Here is a 23,236-nt window from a genome sequence, read left to right as displayed (position 1 = left end):
GTCTAATGATGTTATTATACATTAAAACACTAATGTATGCCAGACAGCGTCAACAAAGTTGAGATGGTTTTGGATCAGTTATCTGTCTACTTGTGCTTGCGTGTGTTTCATTTTTCTCATTCTTATTTCATACTCACATGTTTACGGGTATGATAGAAGATTTATGTGTGCCCGTACAATGAGTGAAATTGGGTTATATTGTACGTTTTCTAGAATTGATTTTACAAAGACAATTTTAAGATGTTTTAACAATGTTTTTGCTGCCTCTCAGATCGTTGGCCTATGTATGTTCTATTGATAAACTAAAAAATCTAAACCCTTCTTTTACATACATACCAAATGATATATAATTACCATCGGCAATGTAACACAAATATACTTCAATACACTACGCGATGATTTCCATGGTTTAAAATATCATGCGCCTACGCAGCGCAGATACCAATAATTAAGCCTTAATTAATATGCCCTTGCAACTGATTTTATATTTATACGTGGTTGCATTTATGTGTTTAATTTGATGTAATGTGACGCATATGTTGTTGTGGTGTAGCTAACAACAGTATGGCGGGAAGCAGGCTGTCGCGGCCCATGCAGCGAAAGTTGGTGACCCTGCTGCAGTGCGCTATGATAGATGAGGAGGGGCGCGGGAGAGCGGCGCGGGCGGCGCGCTCCCTCGGCGAGAGGACCGTCACAGAACTTATCCTGCAACACCAGGTCAGTGGCCGATTCACTATATCTACATGGTCAATGCATAATTTGAATATAATTTTAGTCTATGTGTGTATCTTGTGGAATCACACTGTCGCGAATGCGCTTTTTGGAGTCTCCTACGAGTCGTTGACGACGACGACAGTGCTCCGTCCATCCTCACTCTCAATTTAGTCAATTGCATCACACCGTCACCTCACTTCACGCTGTGTTTTTACAGAACACCACTTCTGGGTAAATACTAATGCAGTTTTCATAATTATTGACGTTAGTTGAATCTATGGCTTACCTAAACCATTTCTTTATTGAAATCCAGATATTGACATTATGATAAAATGCATCGAAACATATCCTCCCAACTAATTCGATGACGGTGGCCTTTGATTACTGCCTCCCGATTGTTTGCAAGTAGGTAATCTCATTGTACCAAATTAATTGTGCATCACGTCTCAATGTGCCGTCGCTTCTAGTCCAATAAATAGATCATGCTCAACACAGAGGGCGACATGTCCGCTATTAACCGAGATATCGATCCACACAAACAAATAGTTGTGTGTTTCGAATGTTATTATGTCGGTTTCGCACTGTTTTGGCGCCTAAAGTGCCGCGTGGTTTCTCGCTCCTACCGTGTAGACAATGCTCGTGTTTGATGGTATTAGCCATTTGTTGGTAATAAGTATGCGTTATGAATTTTTTGTTTAATGATTTTGATGTTTGTGCGCGAATTGATAATTGCTTAGCGAATTATTATTTTTAGTTGTATGTTTGAATTGCCTATGTAAGAATACAATATTAATATCAGTCGGTTGGTAGGTAACACGGCAGTGACTATTTCTGCTGTCAGGCTGCAGCCTTGCAGATGCAAATTGCAACATTGCTTATATTTGTTGTTCCGGTTTGAAGAACATTATATCCAGTGTAATTACTTTTTTTTATACGTACACCGCAATGTAACGTCTCTGCATCTGATGATAAGTGGAGTACAATAGAATATCGACTGACGAATAGCTGCTACCCATGCACCTTGACTACAAATGTTTGTCGTGTCCATGTCGCGAACTTTTTTTTAGACATTTACGCTTTTTGCCACGTTTTACTACGAAATGTCCTATAACTTAGTAAGAGACGATATTTTTTTTAGGTCGCAATAATATAAGTTTGGTACAGCCGTACTTATTCGGAGATTCTCCGCAAAAATATGTTGAAAGCCTCTGAAAAATCTCCGAGGGATAAAATCATCATTGGTGCAAAGCACGAGTGTCTTCGCATTAAGCCCGCGTCTTCGTCTTGTCATTTAAAGTTATATAAAATATATAAAAATATATTGTTTATATAAAAAGCAAAAGTCACGTTGGTGCCGAGATCTAAGTTTTTGTAATTGACTGTTCTAAGATTGAGAACAACACTTGGACACTTTAAATTAGAAGTTAGTAAGAATGTAACAAGCATAATCGATTTATCTATGCATGTATTATAGTAATGGTAAACTCAAACAAAGAGAGAATACTCTTAAAAATAATGGGGCGTGGAACAGTATCGGTAACCAGTAACTTGGCAACCAAATATTACTGTGAATTATAAGTATCGAATACCCCCTAGTAAGGTAACACATTCGTGTTTGCGACATATTTCCTTTAATTCAATGCAAGTATCGAAATCAGGCGTAACATTTCTATACATTTGACGCTGAAGTACAAAAACAAAATAAAATGAATATAAATTTAGTTAAATCGGTAGGTACACAATGTACCATCTACCCTCCGTGCTCAATAATACTGTGTTTTACGGCAAACGATTGTCACCCCATAGCCTACTTTATACGGCTCACTTTTGAATGCAATAAGCGATTACATTGTTCAAGATATTCCACATTTTGCGTAAACAACTTGGCATGCTAGGTACTTTTTGTAAATATAGATATATTTTTTTAAGAAATGTAGATATCGTAGGTACTTAGGTACTATTTATAATGGCACAGACTTCAGTTTTAATTTAAAACTTGCCTATCTGAAAAGTTCGCTGTAGGAATTTTGAGGGTGTGTGAAGTCTACCAACCCGCACTAAGCCAACGCGGCGCGGCGTGGTGAACTAAGGCCTAATCCCTCAGTAATAAAGGAGGCTCGTGCCCAGCAAATGGACAGTATATAGTATGTATATTCAGGGCGGAAAATATTATATTATTATAAAATAGCGCAGCGCGTGAGTAGCTGACTAACGAAGAGTTGTAGTTTCGACCATATTTATATACTTATATACTACTTATATACTTAAATAATATTAGTAACAAATATTATTATTTTTGCCGCTGTACTAATATATAAATTTGCATGCTGTGGTCTCCTGTAATTGAAGAGGCACGTCACATTGTTAATTATACCAATATTACGACATTGTATTTATTATAAGCCGTGTATCCTTTGTTGGAGGTCCTTAAATAAAAAATAAAAATAAAATATTCAACTAGACAAAAAAGTGATATTATATTTAATTATATTCGTTTTAAAAAAAATCTATCACGACTCGAGACGATGGTCGCAGGTCTGAACTCTGAATTAGCACCACCGTAAAGCGCTTAAGCCTTAAGCAATTGCATTGCCTTCGCAAATTAGTGTTCAGTAAATGATAATTATCAGATAAAGGTTAAACTAAATACAACAAAAAATACTTTATTTTATGACAGGGGCGAATTATGTGTGTACTAGCGAAACTGTTTTTCGCTAGAACACACATAATTCGCCCGTCATAACCGACATGTCAAATCATGAAAATTAACACCTTCGTAAAGTTATAGAGAAAGTTTTTTTTTGTTAACGTTTTAACACGACTCAATTCAACTAGTAAAAGAGATAAATTAAAATATTGACCAAATATATAATAATATTTTATTTGCGTTAAATGCAATTCTTTTAAATATGGTGTACATTATTTAAGCTGAGATACAAAACGAACGCTAACAAGTACAAGTCACTTATTAAATCTTTTCCTCTTGCCGACATTTTTTAATTTACTTCTTCACCCGCTAGACTAATAGCATTTTTTCAAAGGCAAATTGGTTAAACATTTATATTTTATTCAGTTGAGGTTGGTCGCGAGATACGACGTTATTGAATTATTACCAAATATGAACCTTAGCTGGTGGTGGGATACATTTTATATACGCCCTAATAGCGACCACTATAATAAGTGTTAAAGGACGCCATATGATTATCAGATTTCAATGCTTTCTTCTGTTTTAGAATTTATACGGCGTGTATGTACATACTTTATAAAACAAATAAAAAATAGTCAAATACCCTATTAGGTAGCATTGTGTGGCATTGCATTAAGACCTAACAATTGAGATGTAAGGCTCATAATGTTGGTGGTGTGATATATTTTATATCCGCCCGGATAGCGAGCGCCGTACACAAGGTGTTAAAACCAGTCAAAGTGGCCTACGTAAGTGTGGCGCGTTTCGGGTTCAGTCTATGCATATCTGGTTCCAACAGGCCGGCATAATTGTGTCAACTGTCGAGGGGTAATCGTCTCTCGTCAGTCGACATTCTATTGGACCCCACTCCACTTACCACCAGGAGCGGTGGGGTCACATCGCCGGACCCCTATTGAAAAACGATCTTCACTTGTATGATATGGATGTCGATGTGTTTGATATTATATATAAATAACGCTTGACACATCAGCGTGAGAGTTGACGCGTCATCATAAGTGTTTATCACGAATGTGGTTTCCTTTTTTATCCGAACTTACCACTAGATGGCGCCGCATCACATCTATAATGAACCTTCGCTACGGAATTTTATGTAGGTATAGCATAGATATATCCCGAGATTTACGCAGCGATACTGCGGGATAAGTATTATAATGAAATTCCGTCAAATAGGTATCGATTGGTTGCAATGGCTTGTTTTCCGACTATATACGCAAAGAAAATAGTAAGCTCGGCGAAACTAAATGCAGTTACGTCTCTGCTTGCCTTTTAGGGATAACAACATGGATTCATATTGAAGTATAAACGTACAATAAAGTTATCGACGTTTGTGTGCCTGGCAATGAATTCCTAGAAATATATGTATTGTAAAAGTTTATGTTCAATTTTCGGTGAAGGCCTCACTGTCCAAGTATGTTTTCCTATACGCTTTGATTTTAAAAATATTTAAATATAAAGCGAATTGATATTTATGCGAAAAGCGAATTTTGTTTTGACATAACATTTGTGGATGGTGTTTTTGTGAAAAATCAACGAAATAGCGAGCATCAGAACAATATGGATGACCGGTTTTGTTATCCGAATAATCTATTGTTCGGTACAAATAATGACAAAAGCATATTTCTGTCCAATGTGTGAAGTTTGAAAAAATATTTACCCAATATTCTATTGAAATTAGGTTGGGTCCTTCATCAAATTATTTGTCATATTTTACTACCGAACTTTATAAAATATTTGAAAATATATATATTCAAACTTTCCTATCTCGAAATCGGTCAGTTAGTCAATCCTACCACGTGGGACCTAACAGTGGTGAAACAAACGGTCACCACTGTTAGGTCCCATGTGTCGTGGGGGCGTGATACATTTGTGCCTACCCCCGATAGCGTGATGCTATGATGCACACTTTTTTTGGTTTTAAAGACAAGACGAGCTTGTCATTCACCTGATGGCAAGCGATACGATCGTCCATTAACAGTAGAAACACCATCCAACACGTTGAATTACAAAGTATTGTATGATATTCCACTGCGTTCACCATCCTGAGACATGAGATGTTAACTCTTATTATGTCCAGTGGTTACACTGGCTACAATGTCGAACCGAAAGACAGCACTGATTGCACACTGCTGCTTGGCGGCAGAAATATACGTTACGGTGGTACCTACCCAGGTGGACTCTCACATGTGAGAGACCTATCACCAGTTAGATATAAAGATACAGACAACCACATTTCTAAATATATCTATATTCTCTTCGAATATTCTCTAAACAATACACACATCAAACTTAGTAGGTATTATAATTAAGAGGCGGTTAGATATTACACTTTATAGTCCATCATGGTAGTTAAAGGCGGATTGCAGATCCAAAACTGGGGTAACTTAGTATAGTCTGTCGCTGAAAAAATTACATATAGAACATAACTTATTTTACTCAGTTTGCGGTCTTCACTCAAGTATTAATAAATATCTCAAGTATACGAGCCATGCCTCGCTTGCAAAATGACTAGCTATGGTCATGCTAAAGTCGTCTGTGATTTTTTTGGTTATTAAGATCCGATATCCATTATTCCGGAATAAAATTTTACTTGTACATAAATCCAGCGCTGTTATCCGTGTGTTATATTTCAACCATTACCAATCTATGCAGCGGTTTCTAAGGAACTTCTAATAAACATATAAATGTCTTGTCTTTCGCAATAAGTAAGAAGTAACTTAACGTGATTCCTTGTGGCTCTGGTAATATTGTTCATACCTACCTTAATAGATATTCGCGACAATATTAAATGCAACTCATTGAGGTACGTTTGATCTACTATATGATGTTATGCACCTAATAACGGCACGAAATTCTCATTATACCTTACAACAGATTTATCATTAATGAAAATGCTACCCGCTCGCTCATCGCAGATCGAACGAACGACACGGTCCACCGAGATTAATGGCAGCCGCATGTGAATATAGTGAACCGGGTCGCACTAAATTAAAATTCTAAAATATATGGCATGTGATAGGACGTCAAAGGATTTTGGAAATTGCACGCGCACTGCTATTTTATTATAAGATTTCAATAAGCCTCCGAATAAGATCATAGATGTAATTTGCTTCGATCGTAGTTGTTATACACAGATACGTTTGGTTATAGTTGTGTTTATTTTGTAACTAGCCGTGTCGGTGACTTCATACTTAATGCAGTTACGAAGCTCTGGCACTTTTAGAGGGGCGACAAAATGCCTAAAATAAAACCTGCACAAAGTTGAAACCTTTGTCACACTTTAAAAACCTTTGTCGCCCAGTGGCTAGGGGCAGCAAGAATCTATGCTACGCTATTGGAGTGAATAACAATTTTTTCGATATCGTTATTTCCTTTTGCATGTAGACACGTTGGGTTTTTCTGTTTTATTATAAGTAACAGGTTACTGAGGTGATACTACCACTAGGCTTTGCTTCGTACGCCAATTACTGCTGTGCTGAGGTCTCGGGCTCGATTCCCGGGTAAACTGGTGTTTAATTTTTCTGCTGTAATAGTCCTAGTAAATGGCATTAGGTTCGCTCGCCATCAAACGAGAACTAACATATTTGGTTAATATTTTAATACGCCTCTGACTACCTCTGAAAAAAGTTATGTTTTATATAGATTATAGACTACTGATATGTAATTTTCTGTATCGATCTCGGGCCGAAGCCACGTACATTAACACGTGAAGCATCGGAATGTTTGCCGGCAAACATAACAGCTACATTGACATTTACGTGTGTCACGGGAATATAACCTTATATACTACAAAATAAGTTTACCTTTATTTGATTATAATTCGTGCTCGATTTCACGACGAAGGAAGAGGTCGATTTCTTGTTCTATTTACATATTTTTGTGTCTATCTAAAGCAAATAAAAACTTCTCGGCATCTTGATATTATAATCTATTTAGGTGTTTCTAATTTCTATGGAATATCTACCGATACGATTAAACCATTCAAAGGGCATAACACAACCGCCTCGTTGATTATAATTAACACACGTGGGCATCTATTCAATCCGTCGCTATGGAATCATCGTTCCCTCTTGTGTGCATAAAACAAGCTACATACTGCGTTAATCCGCCGCGAGCAACTGTCGCCACAAACGGATATTAATTTGAAAATATTTCATTTGCGTTACCATTCTCCTATAAGGGTCGGTCGATGCCTAACTCATCGGGTGCTTATTCCGTCGTAAATTGTAGAGAGATGTAAATTAAAATTTGATTTGTGCATGATTAGAGTCGGTATTCGCTAAATACCTCCAGTGTATGCAGTTTTGATTACTATGTTAATGTCATTAAAGGCTTTGTTTGTTTCAACGCGCTAGTCTTTGAAAATGTGCTTGAGATTTGAAATTCTTTAAATAATAGATAATGTACATTGTTCGATACTTCAGTACTATAGTAATATTAGTTTGAGCCATATCTATTGACATATTATGATGGACTTATTGTTCCGCAGACCTCATAATTGCTTCTAAAAACAAAACTTAGCCTGTCACTGAGAAACTTCATCACCGAAATGATGATATATATCCTTTTAAGGCCACATAAAATGATACACCTCGTGAAGTTCTTTCTACTTCTAAGAGAGTAAAGTGTGTTTCCAAGAATATCGTTACTTTGTCACCATTTCATGGAGTTCATAATAATTTTAAGTTGGCTAAATATATCTTGAAGTGCAATAAAATACTCGCAAATATTATCGATTTCATTACCAACCATTATTGAAAATTAAAATTTCGCACTAAAAAGACATCACGAAATTCCGTTTATGAAACTTATCTCGGAAAGGTAGGTGCCCACTTCGTCGTGATTAATTACATCCTATGACGTGATAATTGCCGACTGCAGAGGTAAATGCCAATTCGGAATTGGAAATTCTGTCTCCTGTCCATTGAATCAAGAACTCAATTTGCATGCGCACAATCCCTCCCAGTATTTAATGCACAATATTGAGCTATGTCAAACCCGCCGCTAACGCGCTATCGCTGACTGCGTGGATTTCTCGAAGTTCCGAGCACGGCGGCGGCAATATCTTGTGAAGTATTTTATCCACTTATGGAGTTTGTCCACTACACCGTTTCGTACTATGACCGCGCTAGGAACGTGTCAGGCAGAAAATAAATATATCCAAAAGTATGACACTATACTAGACGGCAAAGAAAATGGTGAAATTTTCTAGAAGGGAACCCGACACAACATATAGGTACTAATATGCATAAATGCGGTCTGCAATTCATTCTAATGATAATAAGATTCTACATAAAGGGCAGCTGGCAGGAATGGGGATATATGAACCCTTCGCCACTGCTAGACGATGGCGGAACGGTCTAATGAACATGGGACTTATGCCTACATTAAAGTTTTTAAAGCCTTGAAGCATCTGAATGTTTGCCGGCAAACATGACAGCTACATGACATTACGCGTATCACCTTATTATGTAGTATATAAGGTTATATTCCCATGACACACGTAAATTATCGTAATTACTAGATATTATTGCTCGAGCCCGGCATGCGTTGAAAACATTTTCGAAGACGAAGGTGCCATTGTGTACTGTCGAGATACAAAGTAACCTATATATTAATACAGCATGCAGTCTATCTGTGTGACAATTTTTATCCAAATCCATTCAGTTGTTTTTGCGTTTACTTCTAGTAAACCTTTAAAACAGTTCACAAATTTCACTCATATACGATTTCAAGTACAGATGTTTGAACACGAATGTTCTGTTTGAATTTATATTTTTCGGAGCCTGAAGGGGCCTTTATCCCTACGCCACACGACATTCTGACAGTGCGTTACAAGCACGTAATGCATCGCGTCGCATTTAAGCCGATAGAAATTGTCATACAGAATACCGTTCCACGCTAACTTCATTCTTCCTCATTTCTTCATTCATTCAGATAACTTCACGTAACACCGCCGCGTTATGTGTTTAAAGTCATATGGAATAAGGTCCCGGGTCGTGACAAGAGTCTAGTAATTTAATTAGCAGTGAACGGGGGCGGAGGACAGCATATGTTTTTTTCATTTTCTACCATACTACCAATCCAGCCTCGTCCGCCTTTGTACTCTTGTAAGTGGATCGACTGTGACGGATTTATGGACAGAAATTGCGTTAGATGATAATATGTCGTGTAATATATTCTTTCAAAGGTATTATTTAAGTTCAAAAATGGAATGAAGTAGGTTCTGTATTTTTTTTTTTATTTTATACCAATATGCTGCAGTGTCTGTTTGCTTGTTTGCATGCGCTAGTTTCAAGAACTACGAAACTCATTTTGAAAATAGTGTTCATTAATTTATTCAAGTTCATGACTCATTACTTCTGAGTATTAAATACTATTTTTTATCCGGGAAAATCTATCACACAGACGGACAAATAAACCTGTTAGTCTATTTAATAATGTTCAAGTAAGTGTAATCCGGCATTTAACTAAGACAGTTAATGCATATAGTACTTTTTTGTTTACCATTTAGGTATACAGCGGCTTACTTTTATATTTGGTCAATAGCTACGGGCTTTAAATTATAATATACATTAGTGGCGAAAGGTATATACAACCCGATTCCTGCCGGCTTCCCTTTTGTAATATATGTACTTAACCAAATTATTAAAATAAAATATTTTATTAATAAATAAATTATTAATATTTATAGAATAGTGGGCTAAAATTTAATTGTAAGTAGTATTAGAGCCAGCATTTTGTGGCTTCACTTTTGAAAAATTAAGCCCTTTGCCGCTGATTTATATAGTTTAGGAATATTATATACATTATCGGGAAGCACTGAGGTAATCCGAAGATTGGTCTACGGATGTATGCGATTAGTTTCCCGGCTACATGATACGTGGTGGCGACAGGCACACAATGGCATTATCAACCAAAACAATGCTGATTGAAGTCTCATCGTGCGTTCATAGGGTATCTCTACTGTCAAGTATTTTGAAAAAGGTCTAATAACTTTGTACGTAAGATACTGCGCAATATTTTTTTGCATAAAATTATATTCATATCCAATGTTATGATACTAACATTTGATATGAATATTAAAGTGAAACCCCCTTATTTATAGACGTTATTTATCTAAGGACGGATTGTTACTGTGATAATAAGTCTGTTTCTCAGCTTTGTTTTTGTGACAGCTTGCTGTTTGTACAGCTTTGTTTATCTGACAGCCAACTAGATTCAAGTTGTGTCTCAATATTAGCTGATCAACGGCCCTATATCTATGCACTGCTAAGGATACCATGCCGTCACCACCGAGAAACAGACTTGTTATCACAGCAAAGATAAAGCTTAGATAAATAACGTCTATGAATAAGGGGGAAAGTATTTAAACGAATGGTTCGGCCAGTTGTCGAGTTGATAGCTAATATAAATAGTACTCCATTGATTAATATATATTTGACAGCATGTGTTTTTGTGTTCAATCGTCTTGAATTTGAGTAGTATTTAGTAGGAAGTCATAATATAGGTATTTAGCATCGTATTATTATATCAAAATGACCAGAACACGGAACAGTACTTAGTTGTTTAAAGTGAATGCTGGTCTTAAAGTTGTTCAGCCGTGGCACTTGCCATTAAGCTTAAGCCATGGTCGATGGTTGGTAGTCGTTTTAGCTGGCGCTACCTGGGGCTAAGCGGCGCGCTAACTGTAATTTTAGTAGGAATCTATTCAAAATTTACAATACATATTAAAGAAATAAAAAGGTGTTACTTCTACAATTTTTTTAGGTACTCCGGTAGGTAAAAATTTTTAAATATGGGGATATCATGTGGGGATTTCGTAATGAAATGGATTTCTGCTAAAATTGTTGCTTTCTTACATTTCCTAAAGTACACCTAATTTTTATTTGCAACCGACACTGTTAGATAGATAGTTAACTAAGCAAGTTTGTGGTGTGAAATTTTCAAAAATATATTTTCTAATCTGAAAAATCCCAACCGTAACTCGTGTTAAATCCCAAATGTATTGAAGGAAGTTTGCCCAATTTAGGGTCCTAAAAAGTATTTATTTTCGTTTCTATATACATTACTTGAATATATTTTATTTTGTAACATTATCATAGATGGAACTGAAGTAATCTTGCAAAAAGGTCTAAAAGTCACTAAACTTGAAAAATTAAATTATCCTAGTTATATCATAACTTTCTTCATATATTTTGAATCAGAAGTTTGGTCCGAAATATAGTACATAATATTGAAATTGCAACAATATATTCATCACATCGACCTTTAGCTTCTATTTACCAGGCTATAAAGATAATAGGTTTTCGCACCGTAAAGCTGTTACTGAACATAATAAGACTTAACATCTCAGGATGGCGAGAGCAGTGGAGTACCAATGAATACTTTATAATTCAAGGTGTTGGATGGTGTTTCTACTGGTAGTGGGCGTTCATATCGCTTACAATCAGGCGAACGGCAAGGTTGCCGCGTCATTCAAAGCAATATTTTTTTTTTATAAAAGATTATCTGATTTCACGTAGCTTTTTCTTAGTAAAGTGTCGCAGGATTTGTTCCGGATAAAAAATGGCTTATATGACTCATATGAATGAACTATTGACACGATTTTTGGCAATAAGGTAGTATTATGCAAAAACAGTCTCTAAGTAATTATAATTTAATTATATCGTTTACAGTTATATTGTTATAGTCCCTAGAAGTTAATAGTATAACTCTAACGGAACATTATTTTTATATCTTCAGTAGGAATAACTCTAACCGCCATTTTTAATAAACGATTCCGAACGTTGTTTTCGATCTATGTCAAAAATGGACCAATCATGCAAATGAGTTATTTTGATTGGTTCGTTCTCGGTATCGGATTGAAGATTCGAGATTGGGATCGTTTAATGAAAAGTGATGTAAATTAGAAAGAATAAATTCTAATCGATGTACAAAATTCTTAATGTACGGTAAATCAAAGTATTTAATTTCCGTGGAATATTAATCTGATTCTTTTTAACTAGTATAATTTTGGATTGATGACCTTACATAAAGAGGAGGTCGCTGGATGCGTGCCGCTTTCAATAGGTCGATCTGGAAGTGTTTGGGAGAGGCCCGTGTTCAGCGGTGGACATCCTGCGGTTGATGGTCTTGATTAAGCCGATACGAATCGTAGTACATATAGGTAAAATAAGCTTCTATCACTCGTAACCACTAACACCGTCATCTCCTTTCGTGTAGAATCCGCAACAGCTGAGCGCGAATCTGTGGGCGGCGGTCAGGGCCCGCGGCTGTCAGTTCCTGGGTCCCGCCATGCAAGAGGAGGTGCTAAAGTTGGTGCTCTTGGCTCTGGAGGACGGCTCCGCACTCTCCAGAAAGGTAGGTCATTGTATAGTATCTATGTTTGTTTATAAGTAACAAGTATCTATACTTTGAAAAATAAATGTCCGTAACATTTGGTCTGCTACACATTTTTGAGAAAAGTATATTAAAATAAAAAAAGAAGACAACTACCATATTTGTTTGATGCATCTAATAATCGTGTGAACAGTTCCGTCCTTATTTTTTATTCACCTTTACGTCCCTATTTACACCGTTTTACTGTACGCGATTTTCAGCATCACCAAGAACTAGAAAGTATCATCAACTTTTAACAAGAGTTTCAATTTAGAGTTTGCGTTCTATATAGTTCGATATCTAGTGTGTTCGCTTAATCCCAAATGAAAGTATATGGAGGAAGACGTATATTGGTTTGTAATACATATTTCTGACCCATGTCCGCGTATCTCCTTCAGCCTTTGGAAGTCCACTGGTGAACCTCCCGCAAAGATTTCCAAAACATGTTACAAGCGGCCAGCATTTATACAGGTACCATTAATTTGCGGCGGACTGTACGTCATGTTTCTTTTTTGTTGACAGGTTTTAGTGATGTTTGTTGTCCAAAGACTGGAGCCACACTTCCCTCAGGCTTCCAAAACTAGTATAGGCCACGTAGTCCAGCTGCTTTATCGAGCTTCTTGTTTTAAGGTAAGACAATTCAGTTTCAATTATACCACTAGGTGGTGACTTTTCAACCGTCAAATACTTCCGTATGAAATGTATAATTTGATACCATGTAAAGAGCCTGTCAGAATGGTATCCTATTTTCAGTAAAAGTTATCGTGACGATTGGAAAATAAACATTTAGTGCAATAATTTTAAGAATTTATTTCATATTATCCGCTAGTTAATGGATTAGACCGGCGTAGGTATAGGTCATTTCATCCATAAAGACGCGCACCACCACGTTTTGAACGGGGTGTCTCGGTGTAAGGGGATTGATCCTAGCCTCGGCCTCGAAGCCTGTGGCGGAGAGAGAAACTTTTTAAAAGGTAGCCCAATGCAAAAAAATAGCCTTAGTTAACATATTGCCGCCAATTTAACAGAAAGCAAAAACTAAGACAAACTTAAATAAAACTAAAAGGTAAGCCGGTAGGAATCGGCTTGTATGGACGCTTTGGTACTGCTCGACGCTATGCATCGTAGTATGCGTGTGTTCTCATGCTGTTCTGGCATACTGTAGGCGGTTAGGGAAAGTAGTAGAACGCGCCTGTGTGGGTGAAATGACCTACACCCACTATTGACTTGTTTACTGAGAATCAAGTTTCAACGAGACTTTTATATTTTGCTGTCTTTTGTTATAGTTGATGAGAAGCCTGCTGAAATCATATCCATTTTATACAGCCGTGGGCGAGCAAAGAGTAGGTAGGGTGTATTATGAGAATATAAATAAACATTGTTTACAACGAAAAATTTTATTGTGAAATTTTATATTGCTTCTCGGTAAAATGCTTTATGTAGGCGGAATAAATACAAAGAAAATAAATATTACCATCATTATATTTTAATCCTTTTCCAATAATTCTCCTCGATACCCTCCAGTCTATTTTCAGTTTTATATAATGTATATAAGTTAATTTAAAAATATCTATGAAATGTCGCAGTATCCCGGCAAACAAGAAACGGTGAGGGAATTATGAAATATTCCCGATATTGCGTATTATCGCTCATATAATTTACAGTATACAGTTACCTTGTATTTTTTCACCATTCAGTCTGTAATATTAATCAAATTTTATGAAAATTGGTCGCTTTCATTGCGACGGACTAGTGACCGGCAAAACGACGACTACACCGATTAGTTTTTCTTCTTTAAAATTTCTATAATATCTAGTGAATTTATTTATGCACTAAGTTATATTAAACCTCTCATTATTAGAAGATCTGGTTTAGTTTAGATTAGAACAATTCCTAGGGGATAATCATGTTGAATTCAGAGAATTCTAATCGGGTTTAGAACTGCATCGCTATTGTGCTGGGGCACAAGGCGATTATTCTCCTTTACTATGGAAAACGTCTGCTAATATCATTAGATGGAATATTACCGTACTATGTTCATTAGCGAAATCTTGTTGATAATTAACTTGGTACTACGTAAGGCTTCTGTCGATGTTCGTCTTACCGGAATGAAATATCTCGGAGACCGTGATTTGCCAGGTTATAAGTGTTTTTATTTATCATCGTGATCTTCAGTCTTTGGAAGTCCACTGCTGATCATAGGCTTTTCTTGAAGATTTCTAGAACAAACTGTAAGAAGCGGCATCCATCCATTCTTATATTTCATTATGCGGTCAATAAATTATCTTTGTGCAAACATGTTGCTGACCCGTGGACTAATATGTTACTAAAAATCAAACTATCCCGCCCCGGAAATCGAAACTAGGACATCGCTACCTTCACCCTATATAAAACACGGAGTGAAGTCTGCATTCGCAAATATTAGCGCAATGCGTGGGCAAGAATTTGGTTTGAAATATAAATTAATAAATTAATATAAAATAAATCGACAAGCTTTACCTGTATGGAAAATATTGGACAACAACGAATAATGTTTGTTATATAAAGGTCTTTATTATATACCTATGTATTTTATTTTGTGGAGTTATGTTGTAGCCAAAGATTATTGGTTGGTATAATTTATACAGTATCTTATAGTGTTTTACTTAAGAATGAAATTCGGTTGCACCCTCCCACAAACAGCTATCAAAATGACAGACCACGTTACACTGGTCATCGTTCAATGCGTTTAATCTCCACATGTGCGATGACGCGAATATGTCATGCAAAGCTGGGTGCGTACTACATGCCGGCCTAATGTCACCCCGCGTCGCATCTCGCGATTACCCCGTCTGGACACCTTCAATAATAGACCGCGTAGGTCGTGATTATGAAATTATCGCTAACTAAACGTAAATAGAACATAATTATCACTCAATAGTTTATTACGCTATAACTGTTTAGTTATGGAATATTTACAAAAAAAAATACATACACTTTTGCAAACCTAAATTTTAAATAGCCTATCAGGCCCTTGGTGATCAGGTTTATGTTATCATTGCCGTTTAAAGGGGTGCCTTCTGTAGCCAATACCATAATACTGGTGACTCGTTAATCGCTAGTCTATAAACGAATGGGTATTAGAAAAAGACATAAAAGGTCCTGTTGGTCAATCGCTCACCGTCATTCTTGCGTACTAAAACTGCTACGAAACCGCTACGGCCTACGACAGTAATACTATCGCCACTGTAGCTGCGGCTACGCGAAACGTAACTAAATATTAATTATCTTCATCAATAACAATTAAGAAGCTTTTGTTAGCCAGCGCAATAAATTAATCACGAAATGTCACAGGAATTTGTTTATATTTTAATAGACAGCAGTGACGTAGCGTCCATACAACTCGATTCCTACCGGCTTCCCTTTTAGGTTTTTTTTTTGTCTTAGATTCTTATTTCTGTATAATTGACCGCGATGTGATAACTAGGGTCTTTTATTTTTGCATCGGGTTATCTTTGGAAAAAATTCACTCTTCGCTACTGATGACAGGATACACGATAGGATGTAAGGAAAGCAAATGGACTAAGGATGTCATGGTATGGTAGTCAAGAGATCAGTGGCGAAGGGTGAAATTTTTCAGAAGGTAACTCGAGGCAAAAAAATGCTTTGGTTAACATATCGCGATCTATTTAACAGAAAACTGAGATGAAGGTAAATAAACCTAAAAGGGAAGCCGGTAGGAATCGAGTTATATGGAAGCTTCACTACTGTCAGGGATGGAAAGAGGCAAAGCGGCAGACAGATGCAAAGATGGTCCGGTGATATAAAAAAGCAGTGGGAAATAGATAGATGGGACTGACATGGGACCGAGACCTGTGGAAGGCTAGGTCAGGGCTATGCTGTTAAACAAGAGGGCCTGATCAGTACCGATCCTGAGTTAAAAAAGGTTAACTGTAAATTGTATTAGTAAATATATTCTTTATTATTATTATTATTGTTACATATAAATATAAAATTTACATTTATAACTGTAAAAATTAAATCAAGTACACTACTATTTTAGTCGACGTATATTTCCGGCGTGTCGCGTCACCGCGTGGCTTTTGCCGTACAACAGCGAGCCTCGAGCCTACGTGTTCATCAATTATATTATGGAATATTAATTGCATAACGTACTGATGCGGCGATGGTCGTAGTCTCGGATTCAATTCGCCACATACATCCTGTTACCGAGCTGATGGGAGGGACGTGTCAGGCTTAATCCCATCTGGTGCGCCGCATGTCCAATTTAACCGAATCAGGAATAAAACTACCGTTTTCTCCTGCTAGGGGCGCCACAGTAGTACAACGTAAATATGCGTATTTTGTCATTTGTTCGTTCGTTCGTTATATCTTGATACATTATAAACCCGTGGTTTTATGTCATCGATATATGTGTACTACGTACTAGATTTGGCGTTCCGATCATTCACTGTGTTCAACTGAATTGAACTGCAATCCATTAAACTGATTTTAGTATGGTCAATATTTACAGCTTGTGTTTGTCTACGGAGTGGCGGTCATGATATAAGAACTAGAGTCTAAGTGTAAATCTGGGTTTGAATTAAAAATATTAGTCAAAATAATTAAAATTATTTGTTGTTCAAGTGAATAAGTAGGTTATAACAGTAACGTTTTAGTTGCCATATTAGTTCAGATTTTGAACAAATAGTTTATATGAACGTTCGTGTCTATAGAATATACGTCAATGTTTTATGTAGTCTATGATTTTATTTAACGCAGACCAGCACTGCGACTGGAACTTTGATAATTCGCCCGTAAAATAATGATTAAAGGCTTAAGTCTAATAATATAGTTGTTGTAATATCTTTTAATAATTTTCATCTCTGCCTAAGAGGCGTAAACACATGCATATCTCGTTACCACTAAGACGGGTTTTAACACCTTGTGTACTCAAACTATCCGGGCGAATATATAATATATCCTATCATCAGCCAGAAGAATATAATAAAAATGTTTTTGAAAGCGATATTTTTTAATAATTTACGCCTGTTTTTTATAAATGATTTCAATTAATTTTGGTGAAATTTTCTAAAAGAGAACCCGATACAACATATAGGTATTAAAATGCATAAATGCGAAAAACGTTCTAATGATTATTAGATTCTACATAAACTCTACATACAGGACAGGAATTGGGTTACTTGTAGTCTTCGCCATTGCTATTCAATAACAAACGTCGATTTTCCAATGTGTTAGTTTATTTAATGCATTTATCTTGTTTAATATGTGGAAGCGACTGAAACTTTGAGCAGAGAATAACGTCAACACGATTAACCAGCGTTCAATAAAGCTATATTTAAATGTAAGCAGTGGTGAAATCTTTGCACAAAGGAGTATGCTTGAATCACTCACACTCTTTAAAGCTGTATAGCTTTGTGAAATTATTAATTACTACAGAAATATGTTTGAAAGAGTAGAACAATTCCGCAAATTATTTTTTTTGTTGTGTTAATCATTATTGTCAGGAGAAGGTTCTTATTAAAGAAAAAAATAAGTAAGTTGAGCGGAACATTAGGAAGTTAAAAATAAAGTAAGAAAAGTTAACGATAATATTAATTTCACATTACTGTCAGCTATTTGAAATAACTTTTAGCGATGGACAGAATGCGCGCTGCAAATATCGTTTAAAAAAAATGGATCGGTGGATTAATTATACAAATTCTAATTCAATATTCACAGTTAAGACAGGACAATGTCTGTCGGGTCAGCTAAATCTAATCCCAAAATAAATGAATATATTTATTATACCAAAACCCCTTAATATAATAGAACGGTTGTATTTTTATTTGAAAGTAAATTATTCATTGTCTAATGCGTGTAATTTTCACGATCATACGAAATTAAATTATGTGGGACGGACTTCTACAGAGAAGGTATTTTTCTGTATATATTATACTAGCTTTTGCTCGCGGCTCCGCCCGCGTTATAAAGTTTTTCAAGCTAAAGTTTTCCGTTATAAAAATAGTAATTTCCCGGGAGCCTATGTTCTTCCCAGGGTCTCAAACTGTCTCCATACCAAATTTCATCTTAATACGTTGGGTAGTTTTTGAGTTTAACACGTAACAGACAGATGCAGCGGGGGACTTTGTTATATTATTTAGAACTTTTTAAGTGAAACAATCCCGTCATACATCATTGTTGCATAACTTTAACCGTTTACGCAGCGCAGGCAACGGAAGCTCTCAAAACTCATAATTTTCCCCGTTTTTGCAACATGTTTCATTACTGCTCCGCTCCTATTGGTCATAGCGTGACGATATATAACCTATAGCACTCCAGGAACAAAGGGCTATCCAAAACAAAAAGAATTTTTCAGTTCAAACCGGTAGTTCCTGAGATTAGCCATTACTGCTCCGCTCCTATTGGTCATAGCGTGATGATATATAGCTTATAGCGGTCCACAAATAAAGGGCTATCCAACACAAAACGAATTTTTCAGTTGAAACCGGTAGTTCCTAAGATTAGCCATTACTGCTCCGCTCCTATTGGTCATAGCGTGATGATATATAACTTTGAGCACTCCACAAACAAAGGACTATTCAACACAAAAATATAATTTAACTTCGAAACGGTACTTCCTACGATTAGCCATTACTGCTCCGCTCCTATTGAATATAGCGTGATGATATATAGCCTATAGCACTCCACGAACAAAGGGCTATCCAATGCAAAAAGAATTTTTCAGTTTGGACCGGTAGTTCCTGAGATTAGCCATTACTGCCCCGCTCCTATTGTGTATAGCGTGATGATATATAGCCTATAGCACTCCACGAACAAAGGGCTATCCAACGTAAAAAGAATTTTTCAGTTTGGACCGGTAGTTCCTGAGATTAGCCATTACTGCCCCGCTCCTATTGGGTATAGCGTGATGATATATAGCCTATAGCACTCCACGAACAAAGGGCTATCCAACGTAAAAAGAATTTTTCAGTTTGGACCGGTAGTTCCTGAGATTAACCATTACTGCCCCGCTCCTATTGGGTATAGCGTGATGATATATAGCCTATAGCACTCCACGAACAAAGGGCTATCCAACGCAAAAAGAATTTTTCAGTTTGGACCGGTAGTTCCTGAGATTAGCCATTACTGCCCCGCTCCTATTGTGTATAGCGTGATGATATATAGCCTATAGCACTCCACGAACAAAGGGCTATCCAACGCAAAAAGAATTTTTCAGTTTGGACCGGTAGTTCCTGAGATTAGCCATTACTGCCCCGCTCCTATTGGGTATAGCGTGATGATATATAGCCTATAGCACTCCACGAACAAAGGGCTATCCAACGTAAAAAGAATTTTTCAGTTTGGACCGGTAGTTCCTGAGATTAACCATTACTGCCCCGCTCCTATTGGGTATAGCGTGATGATATATAGCCTATAGCACTCCACGAACAAAGGGCTATCCAACGCAAAAAGAATTTTTCAGTTTGGACCGGTAGTTCCTGAGATTAGCCATTACTGCCCCGCTCCTATTGGGTATAGCGTGATGATATATAGCCTATAGCACTCCACGAACAAAGGGCTATCCAACGTAAAAAGAATTTTTCGGTTTGGACCGGTAGTTCCTGAGATTAGCGCGTTCAAACAAACAAACAAACAAACAAACAAACAAACAAACAAACAAACAAACAAACTCTTCAGCTTTATATAATACTAGCTTTTGCCCGCGGCTCTGCCCGCGTTATAAAGTTTTTCAGGCTAAAGTTTCCGTTATAAAAGTAGTAGTTTCCCGGGAGCCTCTCAAACTGTCTCCATACCAAATTTCATCTTAATACGTTGAGTAGTTTTTGAGTTTAACACGTTCAGGCAGACAGATGCAGCGGGGGACTTTGTATTATAATATATTTTTTAGAACTTTTTAAGAGGAATAATCCCGTCATACATCATTGTTGCATAACTTTAACCGTTTACGCAGCGCACGCAACGGAAGCTCTCAAAACTAATAATTTTTCCCCGTTTTTGCAACATGTTTCATTACTGCTCCGCTCCGATTGGTCATAGCGTGATGATATATAGCCTATAGCACTCCAGGAACAAAGGGCTATCCAACACAAAAAGATTTTTTCAGTTCGATCTGATAGTTCCTGAGATTAGCCATTACTGCTCCGCTCCTATTGGTCATAGCGTGATGATATATACCCCATAGTACTCCACCAACAAAGAACTATCCAACACAAAAATATTTTTTCAGTTTGAACCGGTAGTTCCTGAGATTAGCCATTACTGCTCCGCTCCTATTGGTCATAGCGTGATGATATATAACCTATAGCACTACACTAATAAAGAGCTATCCAACACAAAAAGAATTTTTCATTTCGAACCGGTAGTTCCTGAGATTAGTCATTACTGCTCCGCTCCTATTGGTCATAGCGTGATGATATATAGCCTATAGCACTTCACGAACAAAGGGCTATCCAACACAAAAAGAATTTTTCAGTTTGGACCGGTAGTTCCTGAGATTAGCCATTACTGCCCCGCTCCTATTGGGTATAGCGTGATGATATATAGCCTATAGCACTCCACGAACAAAGGGCTATCCAACGCAAAAAGAATTTTTCAATTTGGACTGGTAGTTCCTGAGATTAGCGCGTTCAAACAAACAAACAAACAAACAAACAAACAAACAAACAAACAAACTCTTCAGCTTTATATAATAGTATAGATTTATAGATTGTCACCATAGATTGTAATTGCACATAAATGTCAGATATATAATCCTCACCTGAAACTTGTATCAGAGAAAATTTAATACTATTTTGCTCGCCCGGAATAAATGGTTGTTTGTTTGTTATTATCATAAGCGACTAGGTTATGATATTTTACTAACTACATTTGTTTTAGTGTTGTGATAGTAACGAGTATATATTATATGCTATACATAAATATATATATTTCATAATGTACCAACCCAACAGGTTTCAAAACGCGAGTGCGACTCGTCCCTGATGCAGCTGAAGGAGGAGTTCCGCACGTACGAGTCCCTCCGGCGCGAGCACGACGCCCAGATCGTGCAGATCGCGACCGAGGCCGGCCTCAGGATAGCGCCGGACCAGTGGAGCGCGCTGTTGTACGGCGATACGGCGCACAAGAGCCACATGCAGAGCATTATTGGTACGTATATACACCCTTATTGACAATTTTCTGTGCCGTATGTGAAGATTTTTTTTGTTGTTTTTGAACGCTATGGTTATGACCGAGGGTGCTGCTAATGGTGTACAAGCGATCCCCCGGCTTAGCAACCATGGCGTTCCTACCGTATGTGGAGCTGTGCCAGCGTTACTCAGGGAGCAGGCCTCGGACGGATGCAGAAATGATCAAATTTTAAGCCATTCATGGGTTAGTTGTAAAGCTCGCATCGGCCGCAAAAGAGGCTGATTACCGCACTGCCGGTACCTTCGCCCAGATAGTAAAGAATTGCGCCTAGTATTTTAACCGAGTAAGTAAACTATATTGGCGCATAGTGTATTGTTTTTTTATTGACAGAACTATATTTGATAAAATTATTATGTCTCTTGTGTGGACAATTTTATGGTTATCCTTAAGCTGTTACTTATGTTGTTAATAATGAAACTGGATGTGACGTATGTCTTTAACAGTTACTTAGTATTTTATCTTGTGCCTCGTAGAATCGTAGAATTGTCAGTTTCTATGCTAGCCAGAAGCAACGAATGGTGAAATATTTCAAAAGGGAACCCCACACAACATATAGGTACTAAAATACGTAAATGCAGACTTCAAATCGTTGACTAATAGGAAGCTTACATTACTTCTAAATGATATATGCTACTTTTTATTCCGTGCAAATATAAACCGGGACTTTTATCTTGAAAAAACTTTTTCACGCTGGCGGTGCCGCGAGCAAAAGCTAGTGTGTTATTAATATGACAAGCGAGTGACCACACGTCGCGAAACACGACAAATATCTCACACATGATGACCATAAGGAAAAACTTTGTTTGAGGACAAATAATTTTTTCTGAATGATTTCACGGAAGTGTCTAAAATCAGAGAATTGGGCAATTCAATAACCGCACCGTTTGATAATTGATTCAGATTTTCATTCGTCGTTAACTTATGCTAGAGCACGTGCGATGGTACCAGCAATAATCTAGTTTTACATATCGATTATTCAACTCACGGTAATTGTACTTGAGGAATTGTACTAGACACGAATTCTGTTTTATGTAGAGGTAATCCGATATCGATTATAATATTCGCGTACAAGGTATGCTCAAAATGATTACATGCTAAAAAACGATTAATGTTTCCGCTTTTAAAATGTGTCGATATTAAATATCGTTCTTGTTTGTCGACTTTGTATTCGGTTTAAATTTACTGTCCTGTACACTTTGCAAAAAAATAAGTAAATAATATTTCCAATAAATCCCTGATCAAACA

General features: G+C 36.9%; 1 protein-coding gene across 7 annotated transcripts in view; it reads left to right on the top strand.

Moving 5' to 3' along the window:
• LOC115439909 (roquin-1) overlaps positions 1-23,236 on the top strand; it is a 95,256-nt gene that overhangs the window by 30,987 nt on the left and 41,033 nt on the right. For all 7 annotated transcript variants that reach the window (XM_030163974.2, XM_037443823.1, XM_030163976.2 and 4 more), the window contains exons 4-7: positions 554-717; positions 12,644-12,781; positions 13,322-13,429; positions 21,754-21,949. In XM_030163974.2, coding sequence (XP_030019834.2) covers positions 554-717; positions 12,644-12,781; positions 13,322-13,429; positions 21,754-21,949 — 606 coding nt within the window. The remainder of the gene's footprint in view (positions 1-553; positions 718-12,643; positions 12,782-13,321; positions 13,430-21,753; positions 21,950-23,236) is intronic.

This window comes from Manduca sexta, chromosome 27 (assembly GCF_014839805.1).
Source record: "Manduca sexta isolate Smith_Timp_Sample1 chromosome 27, JHU_Msex_v1.0, whole genome shotgun sequence".
Classification (NCBI taxonomy): Eukaryota; Metazoa; Arthropoda; class Insecta; order Lepidoptera; family Sphingidae; genus Manduca; species Manduca sexta.
This window is presented reverse-complemented; position numbering and strand designations above follow the sequence as displayed.